The 22205-nt window shown below is 40.8% G+C and overlaps 2 protein-coding genes across 3 annotated transcripts; both read left to right on the top strand.

Annotated features, from left to right (window-relative positions):
• Window positions 1-929: 929 nt before the first annotated feature.
• Window positions 930-6766, top strand: ubap1 (ubiquitin associated protein 1). Of its 2 annotated transcripts, XM_026168549.2 has the most exons (7): window positions 930-1098; window positions 2848-2894; window positions 3011-3135; window positions 3324-4166; window positions 4722-4880; window positions 5404-5505; window positions 5637-6766. In XM_026168549.2, the coding sequence occupies exons 2-7, from the start codon at window positions 2855-2857 to the stop codon at window positions 5775-5777; spliced, it is 1410 nt and encodes a 469-aa protein (XP_026024334.1). In that variant the 5' UTR covers window positions 930-1098; window positions 2848-2854; the 3' UTR covers window positions 5778-6766. The 2 variants fall into 2 exon arrangements, with proteins under 2 accessions (XP_026024334.1, XP_080158082.1); XM_080301956.1 differs by lacking the exon at window positions 4722-4880.
• A 2190-nt stretch (window positions 6767-8956) lies between these two features.
• dcaf12 (DDB1 and CUL4 associated factor 12) lies at window positions 8957-21239 on the top strand. The gene is made up of 9 exons (XM_026168548.2): window positions 8957-9382; window positions 11062-11352; window positions 11607-11885; window positions 14356-14416; window positions 15930-16123; window positions 16671-16736; window positions 16906-17068; window positions 19973-20151; window positions 20270-21239. The coding sequence occupies exons 1-9, from the start codon at window positions 9323-9325 to the stop codon at window positions 20426-20428; spliced, it is 1452 nt and encodes a 483-aa protein (XP_026024333.1). The 5' UTR covers window positions 8957-9322; the 3' UTR covers window positions 20429-21239.
• Window positions 21240-22205: the final 966 nt, after the last annotated feature.

Raw genomic sequence — 22205 nt, 5'->3', positions numbered from 1 at the left:
GCAGCACGTTTAAGCTTGATCAGCTGTTGTTAGAATTTATTTAATATTAATTTCTAGTGTCAGCTGATGCTTGGTGGTGCCACAGCTGTAAAGCTGCTGGTCCTGATATTGGTTTGGATATGTGGTGAGAGGGAAACATGAAGATGAAACCAGGAGATGTCCTTACTGAATCTTCATTGCTGAACAGGTGATGGAGAAACAGCTTTACCTTTTAGGTGACATGAATGAGTTGAAGGGAAGTTATGAACTGTTTCTGAGAGACAAATAACACCAGGATCCTTTTCTACATAGCTTACAGCTGGTAACTGTGCAGGAGTGGGTCTAGCAAAGTTTTGCCAGGGGGCCAGGTAGGGCAGTAACAGGGAAAGGGGGCACAAAGAAATACTTTTCTTTCTTATTCTCATTTAAAATGTCTAGCTTTTAATAGAAAGAAAATGTACTTTATTGATCCCTGTGGAGAAATTCCTCTCTGCATTTAACCCATTCAGTGAAGCAGTGGGCAGCCATTGGGCGCCCAGGGAGCAGTGTGTAGGGATGGTACCTTGCTCAGGGGTACCTCAGGGTAGCTGTTCAGGGGAATCGAACCCCCGACCTTCCGATCATGGGGCCACCTCTACATACACAAGACAGTGTACATCACTGTCACGACAGCTTTTGTTTCATTCAAAGGCTTTATGGCTTTTCCTATAATACCTGGTGGGCCGGTCTCTAGCCGATTTTTTTGTCCCAGTCCAGCCCTGACTTAAATTGATATTTAATCTTTCCATAGCCATACGTCAAATAAGCATTGCGATAATATAGCAACCACTCAACATTGTTATTCTATAACCTGGCTGTGACTGTTTATTAAAATACTCATTTTGTGTAGTTTAAATCAACAGATTTTGTGTTCGCGTGCCTGCCGTTGTGCCGTGCATCCGAGTGACGTCAGACAGGAACCAGTGGAGGGGAGGTTGACAAATCAAGATGGCGACCTACGCTGAAGCAGGAAAGAGGTTTCAGTATAAATAAAACCGAATCGGAGATTAGCTTAAATTGGAGTGGCAGCGATATAAAGCGTCGTTTGGATTTTGAAAGAACAAGACGGAGCAGATACTGGTGAGAGCGGCATGTTCTTTTCTATGAGCTCGGTTTAATGTCAGGGGCGGTGGCAGCACAGGCAGCAGCCTGTCCTGTCCGGCCACATAACAAACAGGCCACTGGCGAAGCTAAGCTTATTAGCATGAATAGTGGTTTACATATTCGCCTAACGTCCGACGGTTATATGGTTCGAGTCGAGGTGGAGACATGCATCCCTTTTGGGATGCGTCAGAAAGGGCATCTAGTGTCTGCCAAATCAAAATATGCGGATCTTTCGTCGTGGCGACCCCGTGTAAATAAGGGAGCCGCCGAAAAAAGGTTTAATGACATTCCACCAAGATAGTTAGCCACTATCTAGTGGTGACTGTCAGCGAGTTAAATAATTTGGCTTTTAGAGTCCTAAAATGTCGAGTAAACTACTGCTATATCCGACGCTGGCTTGTTTAACTATCACCGTCACTGTGAAACTGTTAGTGCGCTGAGCTGGAAGTACCCTAAGAGTGTAGACTGGCTTAGCTTGAAGCTAAGGCTATCATAACTTTAGTGCCACTAGCTTACGAATATATCGTACTTGGGGGAATATTTTATGACACATACGTGTAAGATGGGACTATTGCAATAGTCTGGTTTAACTCATCGCTGTCTGAAAATGTGTTTTCGACTATTATCGCGGTGCTTTCGTTCTCGTTTTAGCTTCGCAGTTAAGTTACTCAAACTTATTTACCTTCATGAGTCAGCCACCGCTGTCTGCGATATTATAAATGACTATAATCGTGTGATTTATAATATCTAATATGTTTTAACTCTAATCGTGGTTTGAAGCAGAAACATTATACCAGAGCCAGAAGGAAATCGTTATAAGATCATTTGTGAAAGTAGATAGAGGACCAATTGACTCGGTGTTTTGTTATATAACGTTATCACCAACTACTACACCCTACCAATTATTGTGGCGCTACTAAGCTAACGTCTTCGTACTTAAGACATCTGATAAAATAGATGCACCCCAATCACGAGATGTCTTGTGATCATGATTGATTTGTCTCAGTTGTTTGGAAGTGACACGGAACTAAAACATGTAAACATCTGTAGACTTGGGTGTTCATTTTCATTTATTCAGGAAGTGCCAGGTAAATTATCCTAGTGTGTCAGTAAACCAGGTGATACAGTGTTTGTGTCCACTTTAGCCTGAGGAAATCTGAAATGCTCTTTCTTTTAAAAACACAGAGCACTTCAAAGTTAATTAAATCGGCTTCAAAATATTTTCTGCTGGAAGCTGGTCTGCACACCAGCTCACAGATCAAAGTTCTCTGTTTCGCAGATTTGAAAACAGTAACGTCTGTGTCCATAATGTCAGGCTTTGTTGCACAGCATTACCAAATAACAGGATTATATAACTTGAAGATACTGGGCAACATAATGCACAAAGGCAAATAAAGCTATTTCCAATCTAAAAGGAATTGCACTACAGTATGAAGGCATGTTATTTCTCTTGTGCTTTAATTAGACATGTCAAATTGGCATTTCTCAAAACAACATACTTTAGTGCAAATATCCCATATTAGACAAAATATTACATATGTTGGCAAACTGGTGGAAGAAAGGCTGTGGAAGTCTACTTTGTGCTGGTTTCATAGTGGCACAACATTTTAAAATATGGTAGCCTATAGCTTATAACCCTTTGCTCTCTTTTATCACTAAATTTAAAAAAAAAAATTCACGGTACTCTCACTGACCAGTAACCAGCATGCTTATTTCTGTTTTCAGACTCTAAATGGCTGCAAGGAAGTCTGGCTCAGATGCATACAACAATGGCAAGGACTTATTTTTAGTACTTTGTTGTCTTACTGTTAGCTCTGTTGGTGCCTTTATCTGCAGTGTGCTTTCTGTAAAGTATACTTACTTTCTCCTTGTTTTTTAATGTGCACAGGACCCATCAGCTATCTTGATGATGTTCCCTTCAAGATAAATGATAAATTCCGTTGTCCAGCCAAAGTGGGTCTGCCTGTTGGTTTCTCTTTGCCAGACTTCGGCTCTGCATTGGCGGACACAAAGGTGGGTTTTTTCCCACAGATGTTAGCTGTGGCATAAATGCAGCTCTGCACATCATTTTTGGTAGTTGAAGATGAGATGCGAGGAAATCATTTGTGTTACTGTTATTCTCAATTTAATACAGTAAATATTTTCTCTTTTACTTTGTGTCCTGTTCACCCCTTAACACCTATCATTCTTCTTTTCCACAGTATGACTTTTCTCTCGAGAAACGTAGTGTGCGCTGGGGGGCAGAACTGGCTGAGGCCAGAGCGGCAGAAGCCAGAGCAGAAGAGGCTGCAGCCAAGCAGGAGGCAGAGAGCAGGAAGCGTTTGGCCAAGGCCCAGGAGGTTGATGGTGGTGGAGGGAAGAAACTCCAGTCTGCTGCAGAGGACCAGGACCTTCCACCACCAGCGCTGAACCCTGTTCTTGCAGGGCTGAGCCATAATGCCATCCTCACTCCGCTGCCTGCTCGAAGCTTTGACCACCGGAACACCCAACCCAGCACTCCTCAGCTACACAGCCTCAATTTAGCTGATTTTGAGCGGGAAGAAGATCCCTTTGACAAGCTGGAACTCAAAACTTTAGACGATAAGGAGGAACTGAGAAACATCCTCCAGAGTCAGCCTCAACCTCAAGCTCAACCTCAGCCACAGCATCCTCCTTCTGTTTCCCCACCAGAGATTTCTCAGCTAGGGCCAACATCACGTGGAAACAGCCCATCCCCACCCAGCATCAACACCAGCCTCTCATCCAAACCAGGCTTTGCCCACAAACCCAACGGGTTGGTTGCCTTGCTAGACATGGACAGAGTTGGGCATCCTGGAAGAGCAGCATTTGACACAGACGATCGCCCTTGTAACATTCGCTCTCTGACTTTCCCCAAGCTCTCTGATTCTGGTGACCCAGAACCACTGAGATACACTCCTCTCCCCACCACCGTTCCTGCTCCCCGACAGAACCTGCCCAATGGCAGCCCACCAACCATGCCCAAGGCCCAGGTTATTGTTGCTCCTGAGCTAGCCAGCCACACCAAGAGTGGTACACCAAAGCCTGTGAGTATAATTCAGTGTATACATTGAACACTTCAGCTGCAACTTCCACTATAATAATGAAACTTGGTTAACCAGGCAAGAGCGTACACAAGTGTTGTGAGCACGCTGCAGAGCTCTACTCTGCAACAGTGAAACTATGCAAGTCTCCTATTTATTTTTATGCAAGGTGAAGTCTATTTTTTCGTTTTTAAAAAAATAAAATAAAATAATAATATGGCTCTATGGGAAATTCTTTTCGCTTTAGGTGTATTAAATAGTCTACCATGCACTTTAGATGTTAACTTATCATGTTACAAAATTTCAATGCTTCTGTGCCATATTAAAAAAAACCTGCAGAATTAAAAATTTAAAAAATGCCCAAACTTTGCTTTGTCTTTGGTCCCAAAACCATACACTGCGTGCGGGCTGACTGTGCAAGTAGAAAACATAGATTCCCCTTCATGAAGACTCGACATGTTTGATACATAAAAATATTAAAAGCGCATATCAAGGGATGGTTAAAAACAGTTCTTTGAGCTGTATTGATATTCATGCTTTTGCCCCCACCGCCATTAGGCCATTCTAGGGTCAGGATCTGCTGGTCTACCGTGTGGTGGAGCCCTCCTCAGCATGACTCCCAGCGAGCGTCAGTGTGTGGAGACGCTTGTGGGCATGGGCTACTCTTATGAAGGCGTCCTGCGGGCCATGCAAAGACAAGGGCAGAATGTGGAGCAGGTGTGACTCCCTCCTACTCCAACGTGCACAAATTTGGATTCATAACCTATTTGCTGCCTGGTGCTTAGCACTTCGTTTTGTCTATATGTTTTTGTCAGTGTGCACATGTATTAAAATAAATGTTTTGCACTCCACTCACTCTTTTTGTGAAAAGTTAAGGCAATAGATCAGGTTGTGTAGAGCTAGTATGAAATACTTAAAACCAATGATACAATGTTTGTCCATGGTTAGATGATTATGAAAATTATGAGTAAATGTGGTATAACTGGTATAAGTGATCTACATTGACCTGGTGAAGTTTGAGTAATGAGGTAGAATTGTGACTCAGTAATGTGAGATGATAGGCTCACAGAGCAGGAATTACAGAGTAAGAACTTTAATATGATGTTATTTCGGTTCACTGTAAAAACTTACAAAACCTATTAGTACCACATTGCTATTAAAGTTGTCTTTTATGTGCGTATTTGAATTAGTTTTTGTTTTACTTCACACATAATAAACATTTACTTATTGTCTGTCCAAGGTACTGGACTATCTATTTGTCCACGGTCGTCTGTGTGAACGTGGCTTTGATGAAAGTGCAGTGGAGGAATGTTTAGAGATGTACCAGTGCTCAGAAGAAAAGGTTTGTACGACCAAATATACATCTCAAAAAGATGAGGAAAAACTGTCAGTGGACCTGAGAGGCTAAAAAGGTTTAAGAATACAATAAGAACAACAACAATGTAATTTCAACATATTTTTCACTCTTCCTAGGCATTGCAGTTTCTTGAGCTGATGTCAAGATTTGGTGAAATGGGATTTGAGCGGGATACCATCAAAGAGGTGCTGCTAGTCCACAACAACGATCAGGACAAGGCTTTGGAGGACCTGATGGCTCGTGCCACGGCTAGCTGAACCTAGCCAGTTGGCTAACCAAAGCTCTACCCAGGGCATGCCTCCCACTACCACCCAACAGCCCCTTTCCTTCCACCCGCCCTATCATACCATGCCCTGTCCTTGCCTTGGCTGTGGAAGGGACTGCTGGGAGACTGTTGTATTTCTCTGTGCTAAACCGCATTGTGTGTCAGCACTTCTTAATGACTGTGCCTAGAGTGGAGGAGGTTAAACTGTAACCATGCTTCTTGAGGGTGTTCCAGGATTTGGTACTGCTAGGATATTCGTGAATAGGAGGAATAACTGAGCTGTGGCAGTTGATGCCATTCTGATTTGCTTCCACTTGGAAGTGTTTATCTGACTGCAGGCAAAAAACAAAACTAAACGCAAAGCCGAATAAGGAGGAGCTGGTTACAAACTCTGGGTGCATCCACGAATGACCAGTTTGAACTTTAGAATCTCTAAAAAAAAAAAACCTGCCATCTTCCACTGCTCACAGCAGACCTAGTAGACAGTGGAGGGGATAGGTGGGCTTGTGGACGCTTTCTTCAAACAGAACAGTTTTACATTAACAAATAAAAACAAAAGAGGGGGAAAAAGCACAGACAGAGAACTGACTCGCAAGGAGTGACCTCTGTGCTGGTGTGCCCGCACCTGTTTCTGTTCTACTTTATGCTTTCACTCATTCTTGTTGGTTTTTACAGTTCATTTTGGGCACTTTTCATGTTGGTTTCAAATTCAGTTTCTTTGCTTTCTGTTTTAGGAATTGCATTAATAGATCATTTGTCATAAGTATGAACACAAGAGTACTACTGCCCCATTGTGCTCTTTGACCTGCACTGGAAAGCCTGCTTGAAGGAGTAGGAGAGGTGTAAGAAATTGAGAAATATCCCATGATGTATTGGCACTGATGTGTCACATACCGCACGGGCACACACCTTTCATAATTATCAACTTATTTAAAATAGAACACTGACACTTTGATTTAAAAATAAAGAGGTTGATATAATGTAAGATATGTTAACTTGCAAAAGTGATGGTTTTAACTTTCACTGGAAAACAGTGGGGGGGGGCGGGGTTTAAAGAAAGACAGAAATGTGAGGGTTGCTTTTGCAGCCACGTCACAGTGCAATAGAGTCATTTCATATTGTTTGACTTTTGACTTGGCACTTTGAGCCTCAAGTGATTTTGGGAGAGGAGAAATGGTCTGCTGGCCTTGCTGGAAATTTTACCGGAAAAGCTTTGATTTTAGAGATTTCTGTCATTCACACACTGTTTTTTTTGTTTGTTTGTTTGCTTTTTGGATTTCATACCACAAACGCAAACAATACTTTTTCTTGGTTCACTGTTTTTCCCTACGAGTAAGATATGTGTTCATTCAGATTTTAGTTTGGTCGACATCTCCATAGTCTTAAACGGAACATTTAAATGAAAAAGTCGAAAACATTTTCCATGATGTCAATTGGGTTGAAATTGTTTAAAAGAATTCCTCTTTTATCTTTTATACACGTGGTAATGGACCTGCTGAGTTTGGTATTAAAAAAGTGTGTCTGGTTTGATGGGGATTGTGAAAGGCATGGTAACAATTAAGGGCTTAATGTAAGCAAAGGATGACTCAGAGAACTGAAACTTTACTCGGACTAGCTCAAATGAGAGGAGACCACTTCTAACCATCAGTCTGTTTGGTTTGTTTTTTTGGTTTATTTTGCCAATAGGGAAATTATTTTACTAAGATATTAGTGACAAATGTCTGAAAAATACACGGTACCATTCAAACAAAGATGAACACGTTTGCAGTAAATTCCCAAAGTGTTGGGGTGGTTAAAACTTTGCATTATTGGTTTCAGCAAGGCGTTGCGTCATCATCCAGCCTTTTGAAACTGAAATGTCAACAAGTAAGTTTCAGTTTTTTATTTTTAACTTTTAATTGCCTTCCTTTCTATTTACCAAGCTAAAGAAGACATACAAACACACAAGTGGTATTATAGTGTCCGTACTTGACTTTCGCGTAGCTTTGTTAATTATAGGTAAAGCTGGTGTCCACTTGCCTCTTCTCTGACAGCCCCACACCCTGGAGAGATTATAGAAAAAAATCTAATCTGAACTTCCAATTGACCTTTGCTTTCATTCTAACATCGGAGTTGTGCAAGGATGAAGCGCAACTGGTTTCTCATTTAGGCGATCATATTTAAGCATTTATATATTTAAATCTCCATCGATGATCAGTCTCCATCTAATGAACATTGAAATATTTTAATATTATAATAAATGGTGGGTAAGTGTCTTTCCCAAAGTCCTACAATGTGATTCAGAAAATGTTCAGTTTCCTCATTATCATTTGGAAATGATTAAATGTGCACATCCTTTGAGTGGTGAGTTGGCTTTTTTTCTTTCTTTTTTTTTCTTTTTCTCAGGTTAGGAAACATGTCTATATTTATTTTCTCTCTGTTTAGAGGAAGAGACAGAGTAAATACAGAGAATTGGTATTGTCACTAGCAACTGGAAACATCCAACTCTGACGCCTAGTCAGCAGAGTATACAACAGCAGAGAGGCCAAACGTATCCTGCCTGCATTTATCAAGGTATAAAAACGGACAAGACTAGAGTTCAATGAGTTAAAGTGCTTATCAGCTTTGTGATTCCATACTTGGGTGCTCATGCCAACAATAAGTCAACTTCGGAAAAATCCAGTAAGCCGCCTGTAATGGTGAATTGTCTGCTTCTATACAGTGCCTTTTAACATTGTACAGCTCCTTTTGGGGCTCTACAAAGGGCTTTACATTCACACACTCACACACATATAGGGTGTTTGTCCACCAACAGGAGCAACTCGGGGGTTGATTTCTTTCCCAGGGATGCATTGGCATTTGAAGGGTAGATGGCCAACTCCAACTGGAGAACAAGCCACCCTACACCACTGTCTCTGTCATAAGAATGTGTAAAATGTTTAGAAATACCATCTGTGAGCAAACAGAATATGTTTCAACAAACTATTAATAGCTATTTCAACCAAATTAAACAGTTATAGATATCAGCTCTATATTATTGAACATATATTGAATATAAATTTAAATCAATGTTAAAATACCCATATTAAAAACAACAACGAAAATACAGTAGTAATCTAGTGTGTCAAACGACAGCTCTGACGTCACATGATCGGGTCAATGGTACCACGCAGTTTAACGTGAACGAGCACGTTTGACGTTCTCGTACGACCTTGTTTTTGTTGATGTTTAATTTCAGTGCGGCTGCGCGCTGCCTTCGCCGTTGCCGCTGACGCGACCTGACAAGGAAAAAGAGCAAGCTACTAGCTCGGCAGTGAATAGTTTACACGGACTGAGTGCAGAGATTTTTGAGAGGCGAGTAAGTACGCTATCTGAGGACGTTCGGGGATAATTTTAGTTTGCGATTTAACGAACCTCACCCGTATGTGATCGCCTTTCCTCTTCGCTGGACGCTGCCTTTGAGGGCCAAGGAACAAAATAGACATCGCCATTATATGATCCAGTGTCCAGCGTCACTTTTACCCTCCATGTGGGTGAGGGAACTGTGTGTGTCAGATTATGGCGAAGAAAACAGTTAGCAGGAAAAGGAAGGCAGGAGAGCCCAAGGACCAACAACAGGTAGGCGGAAACCGGTGCGGGTCCATATTAGCTAGCTAAACTGTTATGTTGGGATGCTAATTAGCAGTGAGTTAGCCAGATTTAGCTGATATAAGATGTTATGACAGATTTTTACTTGCATTATAACATTTAACTGCTTCGCTATATGGGAAAAGCATGCAACAAACAGTAACAATTCTGTATTGTTTAAAATAACATAATATATTTCGATTTGAAAGTACCCGCTTATATTAACATATCGTTAGCCAACGGCAGTCCGTTGTCAATCTGACAGCTAATGTTAGCCACGTTATTTGTGCTATTATTCTCTTTATCAGATTTGGCTGGATACTGCTGGCAGTCCTTTTCTCTAATATTGCCGTCTCTCGTCACCTTCCGATCAAAAATAAAAGCAGATTTGATCTTATAAATAGCTCAGTAGTGTTATCAGGCATAGATAGCTATACAGCTAACGCTAGCTGAAACGTTAACTGTTAAGCTGACTAGCCATTTCCCGTATGTACGGACTAACCGTAGATTGGTTGCGTCCACGCCCCGAATTGGACGTTTGTCGACAAATGAAATACCGTATCGAGTAGGCATGCCAAAATAGCCAGTACTGAGTCCAGCACATCAGAAAAAAACGTGTTTGACCTGAACCAGAACGTGTGAGACTGGTCACAGTAATCACGACCTGCTTCTAGTGCACCTATCAGGCCCATGGAGCCACCGTCATCGGTAGATTTGAGTCAGATTGTCAGAATAGTTTTCCAGCATTGAACAAAACCGGCAAAATGTTCAAACAGTACAAGAAAGAACGACAAAAACAACATGGCACAATGGCTTCCTTTGACATACAAAGTCATAAATACTGAGTGTTTTTCTTCCATTGTTCAAGACCTGTGATCCGGCTTATAATTGGTTTGCTTAGTGTGAGAGAATTATTAATCAACATTTGTAATTGTATTGGATGGAAAATGAGATGATTTATTTTTTTTAAGTAGTCTGATTTGCCACTAGTGTGTACTTAATAGCAGTGAGAATGATGTCCTGGGGACCCTGTGCCTCTATATGTTTACATATTAGCCCATATTCAGGATCTGAAATGCCCCAAAGCAATCGCACACAGTATGAGTCTGATTCTGTTTCTGTTTATTTAACATTTTAAGCGCTGAGGTTGTAAACTGTAAAATGTGGATAGTGCTTTAATCATATGGCCAGAGTTTAGTATTCATTGGCCAAGAAAGCCACTAATTGTTGCAAAAGTTAAATGAATGTATTAATGGACAAACATCACACAAACATGACATGATCAAAACCCTTTTAGAAAAGTGTTTATCATCAGTGATATTACAGTTTGTCATTAGACCCCACAAAAACCCTTTGACTTTGCAACCGTTTTAGACAGCCAGCTCAACACTCGATGTTCAAATGTAAATGCTCTGATAATTCTCTCAAGTCTCTGTGTACAAGCTGTGTCCACAGTCATGTGGGAGATAGATGGGTATGGCTCAGCATGAATAAGCTGAGACATTGAAATAGGCACGAAGAAGTCTGAAATTCACATACATTCAAATCTCATTTGTTTTGTGTTGGTAATAGTAATCCCTTTGTTTTTATGATTCAATCTCCAAAATTGCACATTCAACATAATAACTAAGACATTTTGTTTTTAATTTTATTTCCCTCTCTTTTCACAGCTGGGTTGGTGTCAGGCGCCACACAAGCGAAGCCGTGTTTCTTGTTCTTCACGTCATGCCCAGCAGTGGTGGTGCAGTCGACGCTCTGTGGTATGTGCTCTGCGGGGGCGGGAGTTCAGACCTCAACAACAGCATGAGTTGAGGCTCCAGAGGAGCCTGCGTGGCTTTGCAGCCGGCAGGCTCCCCGGCATTCTTAAGGAGAGGGAGTTTTCTCTCGGGCGGCTCAACAAAGTGTTTGCCTCACAGTGGCTCAATCATCGGCAGGTGGTGTGTGGGACAAAATGCAACACGGTAAGATGCCCTTTTTATTTGTGATCTATATTAGCTAGTTAGGCTTTTCCATATGTTATAATAATGTTTGCCAGAAATCCCACTTAATCAGTAGGTTTACATGACCTCATTTAATTTCATTATAAAGAGATAAAGATCGATCTTAAATCAGCTCTAAATCAAGTAAACATTCTTGAGTGAGCTTAGTCAGAATTTTTTCAATTGTCCTCACACATTTTTGGCCAACTAGCTGTATTTTCTTCATGTACTTTCAGCTTTTTGTAGTTGATGTACTGACAGGACAGATCACACGCATTCCCATGCTGAAAGACAGGGAGTGTCGTGATGGAGGCTCTGGGGAGGTGGGTCCAGTGGTGCCTGGTCGCAATTATCACTTAACAGAAATCTCCCATACCCGGTTGGACCAGCAAGGCTGTGGGATCCACGCTATTGAACTCAACCCCTCGAGGACACTGCTTGCCACAGGAGGAGACAATCCTAACAGCCTGGCCATCTATCAACTCCCTACACTAGACCCTGTTTGTGTTGGCGATGTAAGTAGTTTGAACTGTTTGGTTGTTTCCTGACATTTGGTTATTGATAATAGTGATTAATCCACTTTTCCTGCTTTAGAAATGATATCAAACTTTCCATATACCAGACAACATTCATTAAACAGTTCTAGCGATTTTAGGCATTCAAAATTGCTGAGATGCTTTAATTCCACTTATTCAGTAGTATAATGAGTAGTCATTGTAATGACAGTAATGCTGTTTTCCTTTTCCATGTCTGCTCCACTCTGCATGGTACCCTCTCCACACAAATGGAGTGAAGTCACTGTAAAATAAAAGGTTAATTGGAAACACATAATTGCATTAAGCTTCCCTTTTAAATCCAACGTTTTGTAATACCACTCTGCTCATTTGTACTCGTTTCCAAGATTGCAGAGGTGCGATCACGTAGTGTCTTTTGAGATGTCAATAAATCAAGTAGGTCTGGGATTGTGTTGACAGATGGTTTTCTGTGTTGATTGGCAGGCATGTCATAGCAGTCATTAAGCTACAGATGTAGATTCTAAAGAAATGGTGAGGAAAATGGTTAGAACTTTAATGGACATTTTTGTTTTTGGCCATTAAAACTATATAGAGTTAAGTGTTACAATGTCTGAATGAATGAATATAGTCTAATGAAGTGACAAGTCTGTCTGATCATCATATCTTTTTAAAACATGAAGCCAACATAACATGTTACAACTTATGTAAGACCAAAACAATTTACTGATTAAATACTTCATATACAGGCAGTTGTATGTAGAGGAATGTATAGTGAGCTATTTAACAAAATGAAAAATATATCTTGTCACTACACTGATCATTGTCTCTTCGTTGTTATTTGCAGCACAATTATCATGTCTGCTGCACAATTGCTGTTGTCAGTTTGTCATGTTTCCTTTGGCACAGTGACTGATGGTATGCAGTGCCAGGATACTGACAACTAGTAATGTGCTACTTTTTGGGTCCCGTTTTTGCTTTCAGAACTGCTTTATTTCTTTGAGGCACGAGTTCAACTATGTGCTAGAAATATTCCTTACAGATCCTTGCTGTGCATATTGACATGATGTGAATCTGCTGATCCACCACATCCCGAAGGTGCTCTATTGGATTGAGATCTGATGACTGTGGCTCCACAGTCACCAGATCTCAATCCGTTTTAGTACAGTGAACTCATTGTTATGTTTAAGAAACCAGTGTGAGATGATTTGAGCTTTGGGGCATGGCACATTATTCTGCTGGAAGCAGCCATCAGCTGATGGGCACACTGTGGTCATAAAAGGTCAGCAACAATACTCTTATAGGATGTTGCATTTAAACAATGCTTAATTGGTACTAAGGGGCCCAAAGAGTGGCAAAAAAAATATTCAACACCACAATAATACGATCACCAGCACCCGAAAGCATTCATACAAGGCTGGATGGTTCATGCTTGTTCTTTACTAGAAAATTCTCATTTTTTGAGACAAGGCAATGTTTTATTTGTTTGTTTCTTCTTCTTCAATTTTCTTTTGTCTAATCAGGTTGAAGCAGTGTGGCGATTTTTCTTTTGTTATTGTTTTTAGATCATTCTCAGTCAACCCCAGAGCTGGTTTTGTGGGAAAATCCCAGTAGATCAACAGTTTCTGAACTACTTGGGCAATCGTGGCTCAAGAGTTGGGAGTTCGCCTTGTAATCGGAAGGTTGCCGGTTCGAGCCCCGGCTTGGACAGTCTCGGTCGTGTCCTTGGGCAAGACACTTCACCTGTTGCCTACTGGTGGTGGTCAGAGGGCCTGGTGGCGCCAGTGTCCGGCAGCCTCGCCTCTGTCAGTGCGCCCCAGGGTGGCTGTGGCTACAATGTAGCTTACCATCACCAGTGTGTGAATGGGTGGATGACTGGATATGTAAAGCGCTTTGGGGTCCTTAGGAACTAGTAAAGCGCTATATAAATACAGGCCATTTACGTTTTTTTTTCTTTTTTTTTTTTACTCAGCCTAGGCAGCCAACAACCATGCCGTGTTCAAAGTCACTGAAATCGCCTTTCATTTCATACTCTGTTTGATCGTTAGCAGATCGTCTTGACCATGTCTGCATGACTTGATTAGAGGTTGATTAGATATTTGTCTTAACAAGCAGTTAAACAGGTGTAGTGGTGGCCAAGTGAGCGTAGTATACTCACATTACTTTTAGAAGGCACTGTAAAAATGTTGAACTCACTAAATTGTTCACTATACACTGATTAGTAAGTAATTTTAAGTGTGTATTTGAATGCTAACAGCCTGTGCCTGAATATTGTGACATGCTAACTGTGAGCTTTTCACTTCTGACCTTGCAGGTTCCCTAAGGTTCTCTTTCCTTCAGGCACAGAAGAATGAAATGCTGAAATAATGTTTTGCTAATACTGTAGCAGTGTTTATTTGGAAATCCAGCCTCAAACGTACAAGCTTGTATATCTTTGACATTGTAGCTGTTTGTTTTTGTTTTGTTTTTTCAGGATGGTCACAATGACTGGATATTCTCAATAGCATGGATCAGTGACAACATGGCAGTTTCTGGTGAGTTAGCACGATTGACATTGGAGGGAACATGGGTATTAATCAGTTTACTCTGTAGGGGCATACTAGGCGTGTGTGTGTGTGTGTGTGTGTGTGTGTGTGTGTGTGTGTGTGTGTAGGTCAGTAGTATAGGCAATAATAGACCCTGTGCATGAGAAAATGCTAACTTCCTGTTTTAAGACCGGATGTAGGGTTGTACATTTCCAGTAGCTTTATTTTGCAGTCAATTGCTACTGCGAAGGTGGACTCAAAAGTCATGTCTAAAATACAAAAATGGAAAGATTACGTTAAGTTACAAAGAGCAGTGGGTGGGAACGCTCACCATTGCTATGTCATTAAAAAATCAAATGATCAATTTTGATGTTTGAAGAGCGTAGATCGATTGTTTGTTTACATCACTCAACACAAGCAGAACTGCATTACTGCATGCAGAAGACACATCGTCCACACTCAGAAGCACAGTATAGTGACAGTTCTTATGATTTAAACAGGAAATGTCCAGCATTCAAAGTACAGGCGAACAATAGTCAAAGCCAGATGTTTCCCCGTTATGTCGATATCAGTACACACCTACACAGCATGTCAACAAACCGTGAAAAAAAGCCAGAGGATATAAAAAATACATAAATGATTGCAGGTAAGGGTCTCTATATGTTAGTATTTACCAAGGGTATGTTGTGACTTATCTTCACAATTACAGTGGTCCCTCGCTATAACGCGGTTCACCTTTTGCAGCCTCGCTGTTTCGCAGATTCTTTTAGTGCAATTTTGCACTGTATTTTATTATTTTATTTTTTTTACCATACCGCGCACTGGATTATAAAGTGCATTAAGCTTAAATTAAGCAATGACGCTTAAAGTTAAATTCATTTGTTCTAAAATCTGTCATTATTATTTATAGAAAAACAAATAAACTGTTTGTTTATTTCTCAAAAAAATGTTTGGGACTGAAAACAGGTTTTGATCTTTGGTTTCATTCTATAATGGACTTTTTTTTTTTTTTTTTTTTTTATGAAGGTTTGAACTTTGAGAGTTTAAGCAAGAGAGAAAAGTGTGAAACTGTTCATGCCTGTCTGAGAAAAGTGTATAAAGTGTGTGTAGTGATGGGTTTTACAGCCTTAAAACATCTAAAATAATTGTAAAAAATAAAGCTGGCTATTTCACCTATCGCTGGTTATTTTTGGAATGTAACACCCGCAATAAACGAGGGAACTCTATATACAAGTACTGAGAAATTTCAATCCCTTCTCTCTTTTGCTCTGAGGCGCAAGGGTAAAATATCGATGAGCATCATCTACAGATATATTCGGTAAATGCCCAAGACATCTTGAGAAATGTAAATCGCCGCTTGATTCATCCATTTGGTTGACTTTTCTTGGAAAATCTGACCGTAAACAAGACGCGAATATCACACCGGAAACGAAGCGCCCTACAGGAGTTTCCCCACCGGAAGTAGCATATGGTAAGGTGCACATAGTCTATAGGCATGAGCTCTGTTTGTCTTAATCTGTAGGGTCCAGAGATGGCTCCATGGGACTGTGGGAGGTTACAGAAGAAGTAATGAGCCAGGCTGAGAGGAGTCAAAATGAGGAGACAGTGCCCTCCTATGCCCACATCTCCCACCGTGCCCTCAAGGACATCCCCAAGGAGTACACCAACCCATACAACTGTAAAGTCCGTGCTCTGGCCTTCAATAACAACCATAAAGTAAGACTCACCTACACGACTGTTGTGTGCAACAAAGTCTCCTTTTGCTGAATTTGCTCTTTAGGACGACAAAAGATTGGATGCACCAAACTTTTATATATTGTTTATAATGGCTATAATTTTAGCTAACCTAACAATTATCTTTCCTTAAAAGTTAAAAATATTTTTAATGAAACGCCTTTGCTCTAAATTTTTACATGTAGTATAGATTTATCTTGTTCTCTCAGCCTCACATCACCAAACAATTTCTTTTCTTTGTGGACTTTAAGGTTATTTAGGTTAATAAATAAACTTGAATCTGAGGTTTGTCAAATTGCATCTCAAAACAGTATCTAATGGCATCTAAAACGGTGAACAAATTTACCCATCGCTAAGTCAGGGTAGTCATTTATGAAACGAAGACCGACAGCTCTTAGAATTCTGAAGCCTTAGGTCTAGAAAAACTGACACACTCCTGTGTGTCAGTTTTTCTAGACCTAAGCCAATTATGACCTGCCTTTTCCTTTTGCATTTCCTCTTTTTCTTTTTTTTTTCTTTTTTTTTCCAGGAACTGGGTGCTGTTTCCTTGGATGGCTATTTCCACCTCTGGAAAGCTGAGCATAACTTGTGCAAGGTACAGTACATAGATTGACAAATTATAGTTTTATGTATTGGTAATTCTTTTTCCAATAAAGTGCTAGTTATTTTTAATATGCGATCAAAATGATAAATAGTTCTCTCATAATGCTAGGATTTTGTAATTCAGTTTCTTCAGTGTTAACAGTCTGTGTTGGTTTCTCTAGATACTGTCCACCAAGCTGCCTCATTGCAAAGAAAATGTGTGCCTGGCATATGGACAGGACTGGTCAGTGTATGCTGTAGGCTCTCAAGCCCATGTTTCTTTTCTGGATCCACGGCAACCTACACACAGCATCAAGTCAGTTAGTTCAAGAGAGAGAGGAAGTGGTAAGTCACCTGTTGGCTTTTGAAGTGAGCCAGTAATACAATCAAAGATTAGTTGAGCTATCTAAAACGCTGACTGAAGTTATTTATATGTTGCATGTTGTAGAACTAAGTGTGCTTTCAGTCAGGTTAGAAAATGTCATTCTGGCACTGAGAGTGGTAAAGTTGTGATTTAACATATTTTCCATATTGGCGGCAATAAATTTACAGTGGCGTGAGCTTGATTTAGCATTTTATCAGCCTGTTTACTCAAAGTACTTGACAAACTATTTTTCACACATACATATTTCTACAACACTTCATTCTGTGCACTTATGCTACAGTAACACTTGGGGGGAAAAAGAGGTTGGAGACCATGTGGAACAAACTCATCTGCAACGGCATAAAGTCTGTTGCTGTCTTGAAAGTGACTGTGGTGCATCAGGATGGAAATAAAATGGAACTAAGTGGAAGTGTGTGATGATCAGGTTGTGTTTCAATAGGCAGAAATCGTCCATCAGCATCTGTTGCTGTCTGCATACACAGAAATTCACTCTACAGTGGCTTGCAAAAGTATTCGGCCCCCTTGAACTTTCCCACATTTTGTCACATTACAGCCACAAACATGAATCAATGTTATTGAAATTCCAGGTGAAAGACCAACACAAAGTGGTGCACACGTGAGAAGTGGAACGAAAATCATACATGATTCCGAACATTTTTTACAAATAAATAACTGCAAAGTGGGGTGTGCGTAATTATTCAGCCCCCTTTGGTCTAAGTGCAGTCAGTTGCCCATAGACATTGCCTGATGAGTGCTAATGACTAAACAGAGTGCACCTGTGTGTAATCTAATGTCAGTACAAACACAGCTGCTCTGTGACGGCCTCAGAGGTTGTCTAAGAGAATATTGGGAGCAACGACAGCATGAAGTCCAAAGAACACACCAGACAGGTCAGGGATAAAGTTATTGAGAAATTTAAAGCAGGCTTAGGCTACAAAAATATTTCCCAAGCCTTGAACATCCCACGGAGCACTGTTCAAGCGATCATTCAGAAATGGAAGGAGTATGGCACAACTGTAAACCTACCAAGAAAAGGCCGTCCACCTAAACTCACAGGCCGAACAAGGAGAGCTCTGATCAGAAATGCAGCCAAGAGACCCATGGTGACTCTGGACGAGCTGCAGAGATCTACAGCTCAGGTGGGGGAATCTGTCCATAGGACAACTATTAGTCGTGCACTGCACAAAGTTGGCCTTTATGGAAGAGTGGCAAGAAGAAAGCCATTGTTAACAGGAAACCATAAGAAGTCCCGTTTGCAGTTTGCCACAAGCCATGTGGGGGACACAGCAAACATGTGGAAGAAGGTGCTCTGGTCAGATGAGACCAAAATGGAACTTTTTGGCCAAAATGCAAAACGCTATGTGTGGCGGAAAACTAACACTGCACATCAGTCTGAACACACCATCCCCACTGTCATATATGGTGGTGGCAGCATCATGCTCTGGGGGCGCTTCTCTTCAGCAGGGACAGGGAAGCTGGTCAGAGTTGATGGGAAGATGGATGGAGCCAAATACAGGGCAGTCTTGGAAGATTGAGACTGGGGCGGAGGTTCACCTTCCAGCAGGACAACGACCCTAAACATAAAGCCAGGGCAACAAGGGAGTAGTTTAAAACAAAACACATCCATGTGTTAGAATGGCCCAGTCAAAGTCCAGATCTAAATCCAATCGAGAATCTGTGGCAAGATCTGAAAACTGCTGTTCACAAACGCTGTCCATCTAATCTGACTGAGCTGGAGCTGTTTTGCACAGAAGAATGGGCAAAGATTTCAGTCTGTAGATGTGCAAAGCTGGTAGAGACATACCCTAAAAGACTGGCAGCTGTAATTGCAGCAAAAGGTGGTTCTACAAAGTATTGACTCAGGGGGCTGAATAATTACGCACACCCCACTTTGCAGTTATTTATTTGTAAAAAATGTTTGGAATCATGTCTGATTTTCGTTCCACTTCTCACGTGTGCACCACTTTGTGTTGGTCTTTCACGTGGACTTCCAATAAAATTGATTCATGTTTGTGGCTGTAATGTGACAAAATGTGGGAAAGTTCAAGGGGGCCGAATACTTTTGCAAGCCACTGTATCTGCTTGCACTCAGAGGGCAGCCAGAACTTCAGATTTGAAACCGAAATTGATAATTTCCTCCACAAGTAATGACATTTACTGTAATAATGCGCTTTAATCACAACATGACAGTGCTCAGCAGCCTTGCCTTTATATATAAAGGTATCCCGAATACCACCAGTTAGAAACCAGTTGAGGTGAATCCCCTTTTACAAAGAGACATGTCACAGATGAGTTGCGTTCAGTGATGCAGACTGACTCAGATTGATTGTAGTATGCTGGCAACCTGTCTGGGTTTATAAAATAGACGCAAGGTATTTGCAAACCTTGCAATTGAAAGAGGTGGCCAAAAGGGCAGAGGATGTTCCACACTCAGACTTGTTGGTCAATGCAACTAACACTAGTCTTTGACAGCGAGGGGGAAAAAAACTTTTTACTTTGCATTTTTACTTGCAGCCAATGTAGTTAACCTACCATGCACATCTTTGGACTGTGTGTGTGAGATTGACCTGGTACCACTACCACTGGGGTGTGTTACTGGTTTCTCCTTTAAGTTAGTTTTCAACTGATGGCACAATATAAGTCACCTTCATACTTGCTTAGTATGAAGTTTAAATGATGATTGCCTTCCAATGTGTCAAACATATCCATAACAATTGTATTTTTCACCGTGATATAAAAGTTGTAACATACTCTGTCTGGTTAGAAATGAAAGCAGAGTTCCAGAGGATTCCGACAGCTCAAACGGTGGGAGGGTAGATGTTGACTGTGTAGCTTTACATTGGCATGTCTTTCTGTCTGTGCAGGCATCCGTTCAGTGAGTTTCTATGAGCACATCGTGACTGTGGGTACTGGCCAAGGTTCTCTTCTTTTCTATGACATCCGGGCTCAGAGATTCCTGGAGAACCCTTTTAATCCAAACGGAGGGTATCGGAAGTGCCCTGGAGATGGCATCCTCAAGCTCACTACGGGAAAAGGCTGGCTGGTATGCAGTTTTGTTTTTTTGTTTTTTCCAAATCAAGCAGTGAACTGTGGTCAGTCAAACTGTAGTTGGTGTACATGTGCAATGTCTTTGCCCACTTACCCTCTAATATTCCTTTCAGAATCACGATGAGACGTGGAGGAGTTACTTCTCAGACATTCATTCCTTCCCCAATGCAGTGTACACCCACTGCTATGACGACTCTGGCACCAAGCTGTTTGTAGCAGGTGGACCGCTCTGTTCTGGCCTGCACGGCAACTACGCAGGATTGTGGAGCTAGCCTCTTCTTCTCCCCCATCACTTTGTCACTACATCTTCGTCCAGACCTTTACTCATCCAGTCCCTCCATCCCTCTTCAACTTCCAACCTTCTCTGTTTTCGGTGTACCTTTTGTCACCCTGTTTTGCTCACACTTGGACTCAGGAGCATGATATTTTCTTCATTTTATCACGGCTTTCAGTATTATTGTTGTGTATATTTGTCCACCATTCCACCGTTCTTTCTCCTTAAACAATTCCTTTGCACTTCAGCTACTTTTTTTTTTTTTTTGTTATTTGTTATTCTTTTGTTTTTTTTTAATATAAATATATATATATATAAAAATGTACAGACTATTACTAATTTTCAATTGCTGCAAGGTCTGCCACTGAGGATGTCAGAAGAGTTCTGGAAAACATTAAGAATAAAGTTCTCATTGTCTAAAGGATTTACATTCAACCTGCAGGGATTAGGCTGTGGTTTTTTGCTGGTTTGCTTTTGTACATACAGATGGCATTTTACCACTTTCTCTGTGAAAAATGACCATGTCTTTAAACAGACAGCAATAAGGTTGAGAGAGGGTGAAGGGTTGGAGAGACTATTAATATAAATGGACTGAACCTAGAGAACTGTTTGATGTTGGAAAAGCCCACAACAATCACAAAGAACTTCTCCAGTCAGAAGTATAAAAGAAGGATCCAATCAAAGTGGGATTGTGTGTTCATCTTATCCTCACTGAGATGATGTAAAGGAGATATGTTCAAGCTTGCTGAATGCAGTGTTGTTCTGTTAGGAGGGGGGGGGAAGGGCATATTAAATTTTTTTGGACTGTGTGATTAGACCAGCACATCCCTGCTGATATTCTGATTTGCTTTGTATTTATTTTTCCTTGTTTTTTTTTTTTTTAATCCCCCCCCCCCCCCCCCCCCCCCCCACCTCCAATGTTTCCACTCCCTTTGATCAAAATTGTACAAATCCTAACATGTAATCACTCTTGTGTTACTAGAGAGTTTACTCTAAGATTATAGGTTTTGGTAGCGAGTTAAATATCATCCAGTATGATGATTAATAGACAGAGGAGCCTTTAATGAGTGAACTCAAACCTCGTGATTCTCGGGCTCCTCAAGGAACTGAGAAGAAGCTGTGTAGTAGCTCAGTTTGGTCTTCTCAGCCGTCCAGCTATGAGGATGCAAGGAAAGCTAATGAGAATTTGAGCTATACCCTGGAGTTAAATGCTGCAGGCACATACACTTGTTGTCAGTTGTAAAACTTTTATTTCCTCTTTTTTTTTTTTTTTTTTTTGTACTGAGGAGCGGGTGAATCTGCTCTTCTTCTTCTTTTGTTTGGTAGAGGCAGGGTAGGCTTGAGTTTAGTTTTTGCCTTCAAGTCTTTCTGTGAAAGACTGCCACAGGCAATCATAGGTTTCCTGTTCATGGAACTTTTCTCCAGTTTTCATGATAATGATTGACAAAAAAAAAAATCCTAATTACGACCAATTGAACAAATAACCAACACTTTTGAAGTGTATTTTATATATAAACGTGTATATGTATGTGTAAAATACATAAGGACAATTGCATACATTTTTATGTACGTGTCTGAGAAAGTGTGGATTGATGTGTCTACTTGGTGATGCCCCCCCCCCCTTTTTTTTTTTTTTAAATATATACACACACCTCATGAATGTTTTTACAAATGGCTGAATTTGAGGATATTGTAACATAAACATTTCGGGAAAACAAGCTATTAAATCTTTAAAATGAATAAATAATAAAAAAAAAATAGGATGTATATTGATG

The sequence above is a fragment of the Astatotilapia calliptera genome, chromosome 5 (assembly GCF_964374335.1).
Source record: "Astatotilapia calliptera chromosome 5, fAstCal68.1, whole genome shotgun sequence".
Taxonomy (NCBI): Eukaryota; Metazoa; Chordata; class Actinopteri; order Cichliformes; family Cichlidae; genus Astatotilapia; species Astatotilapia calliptera.
The sequence above is the reverse complement of the archived record's forward strand: the minus strand, read 5'-3'. Positions and strand labels throughout refer to the sequence as shown.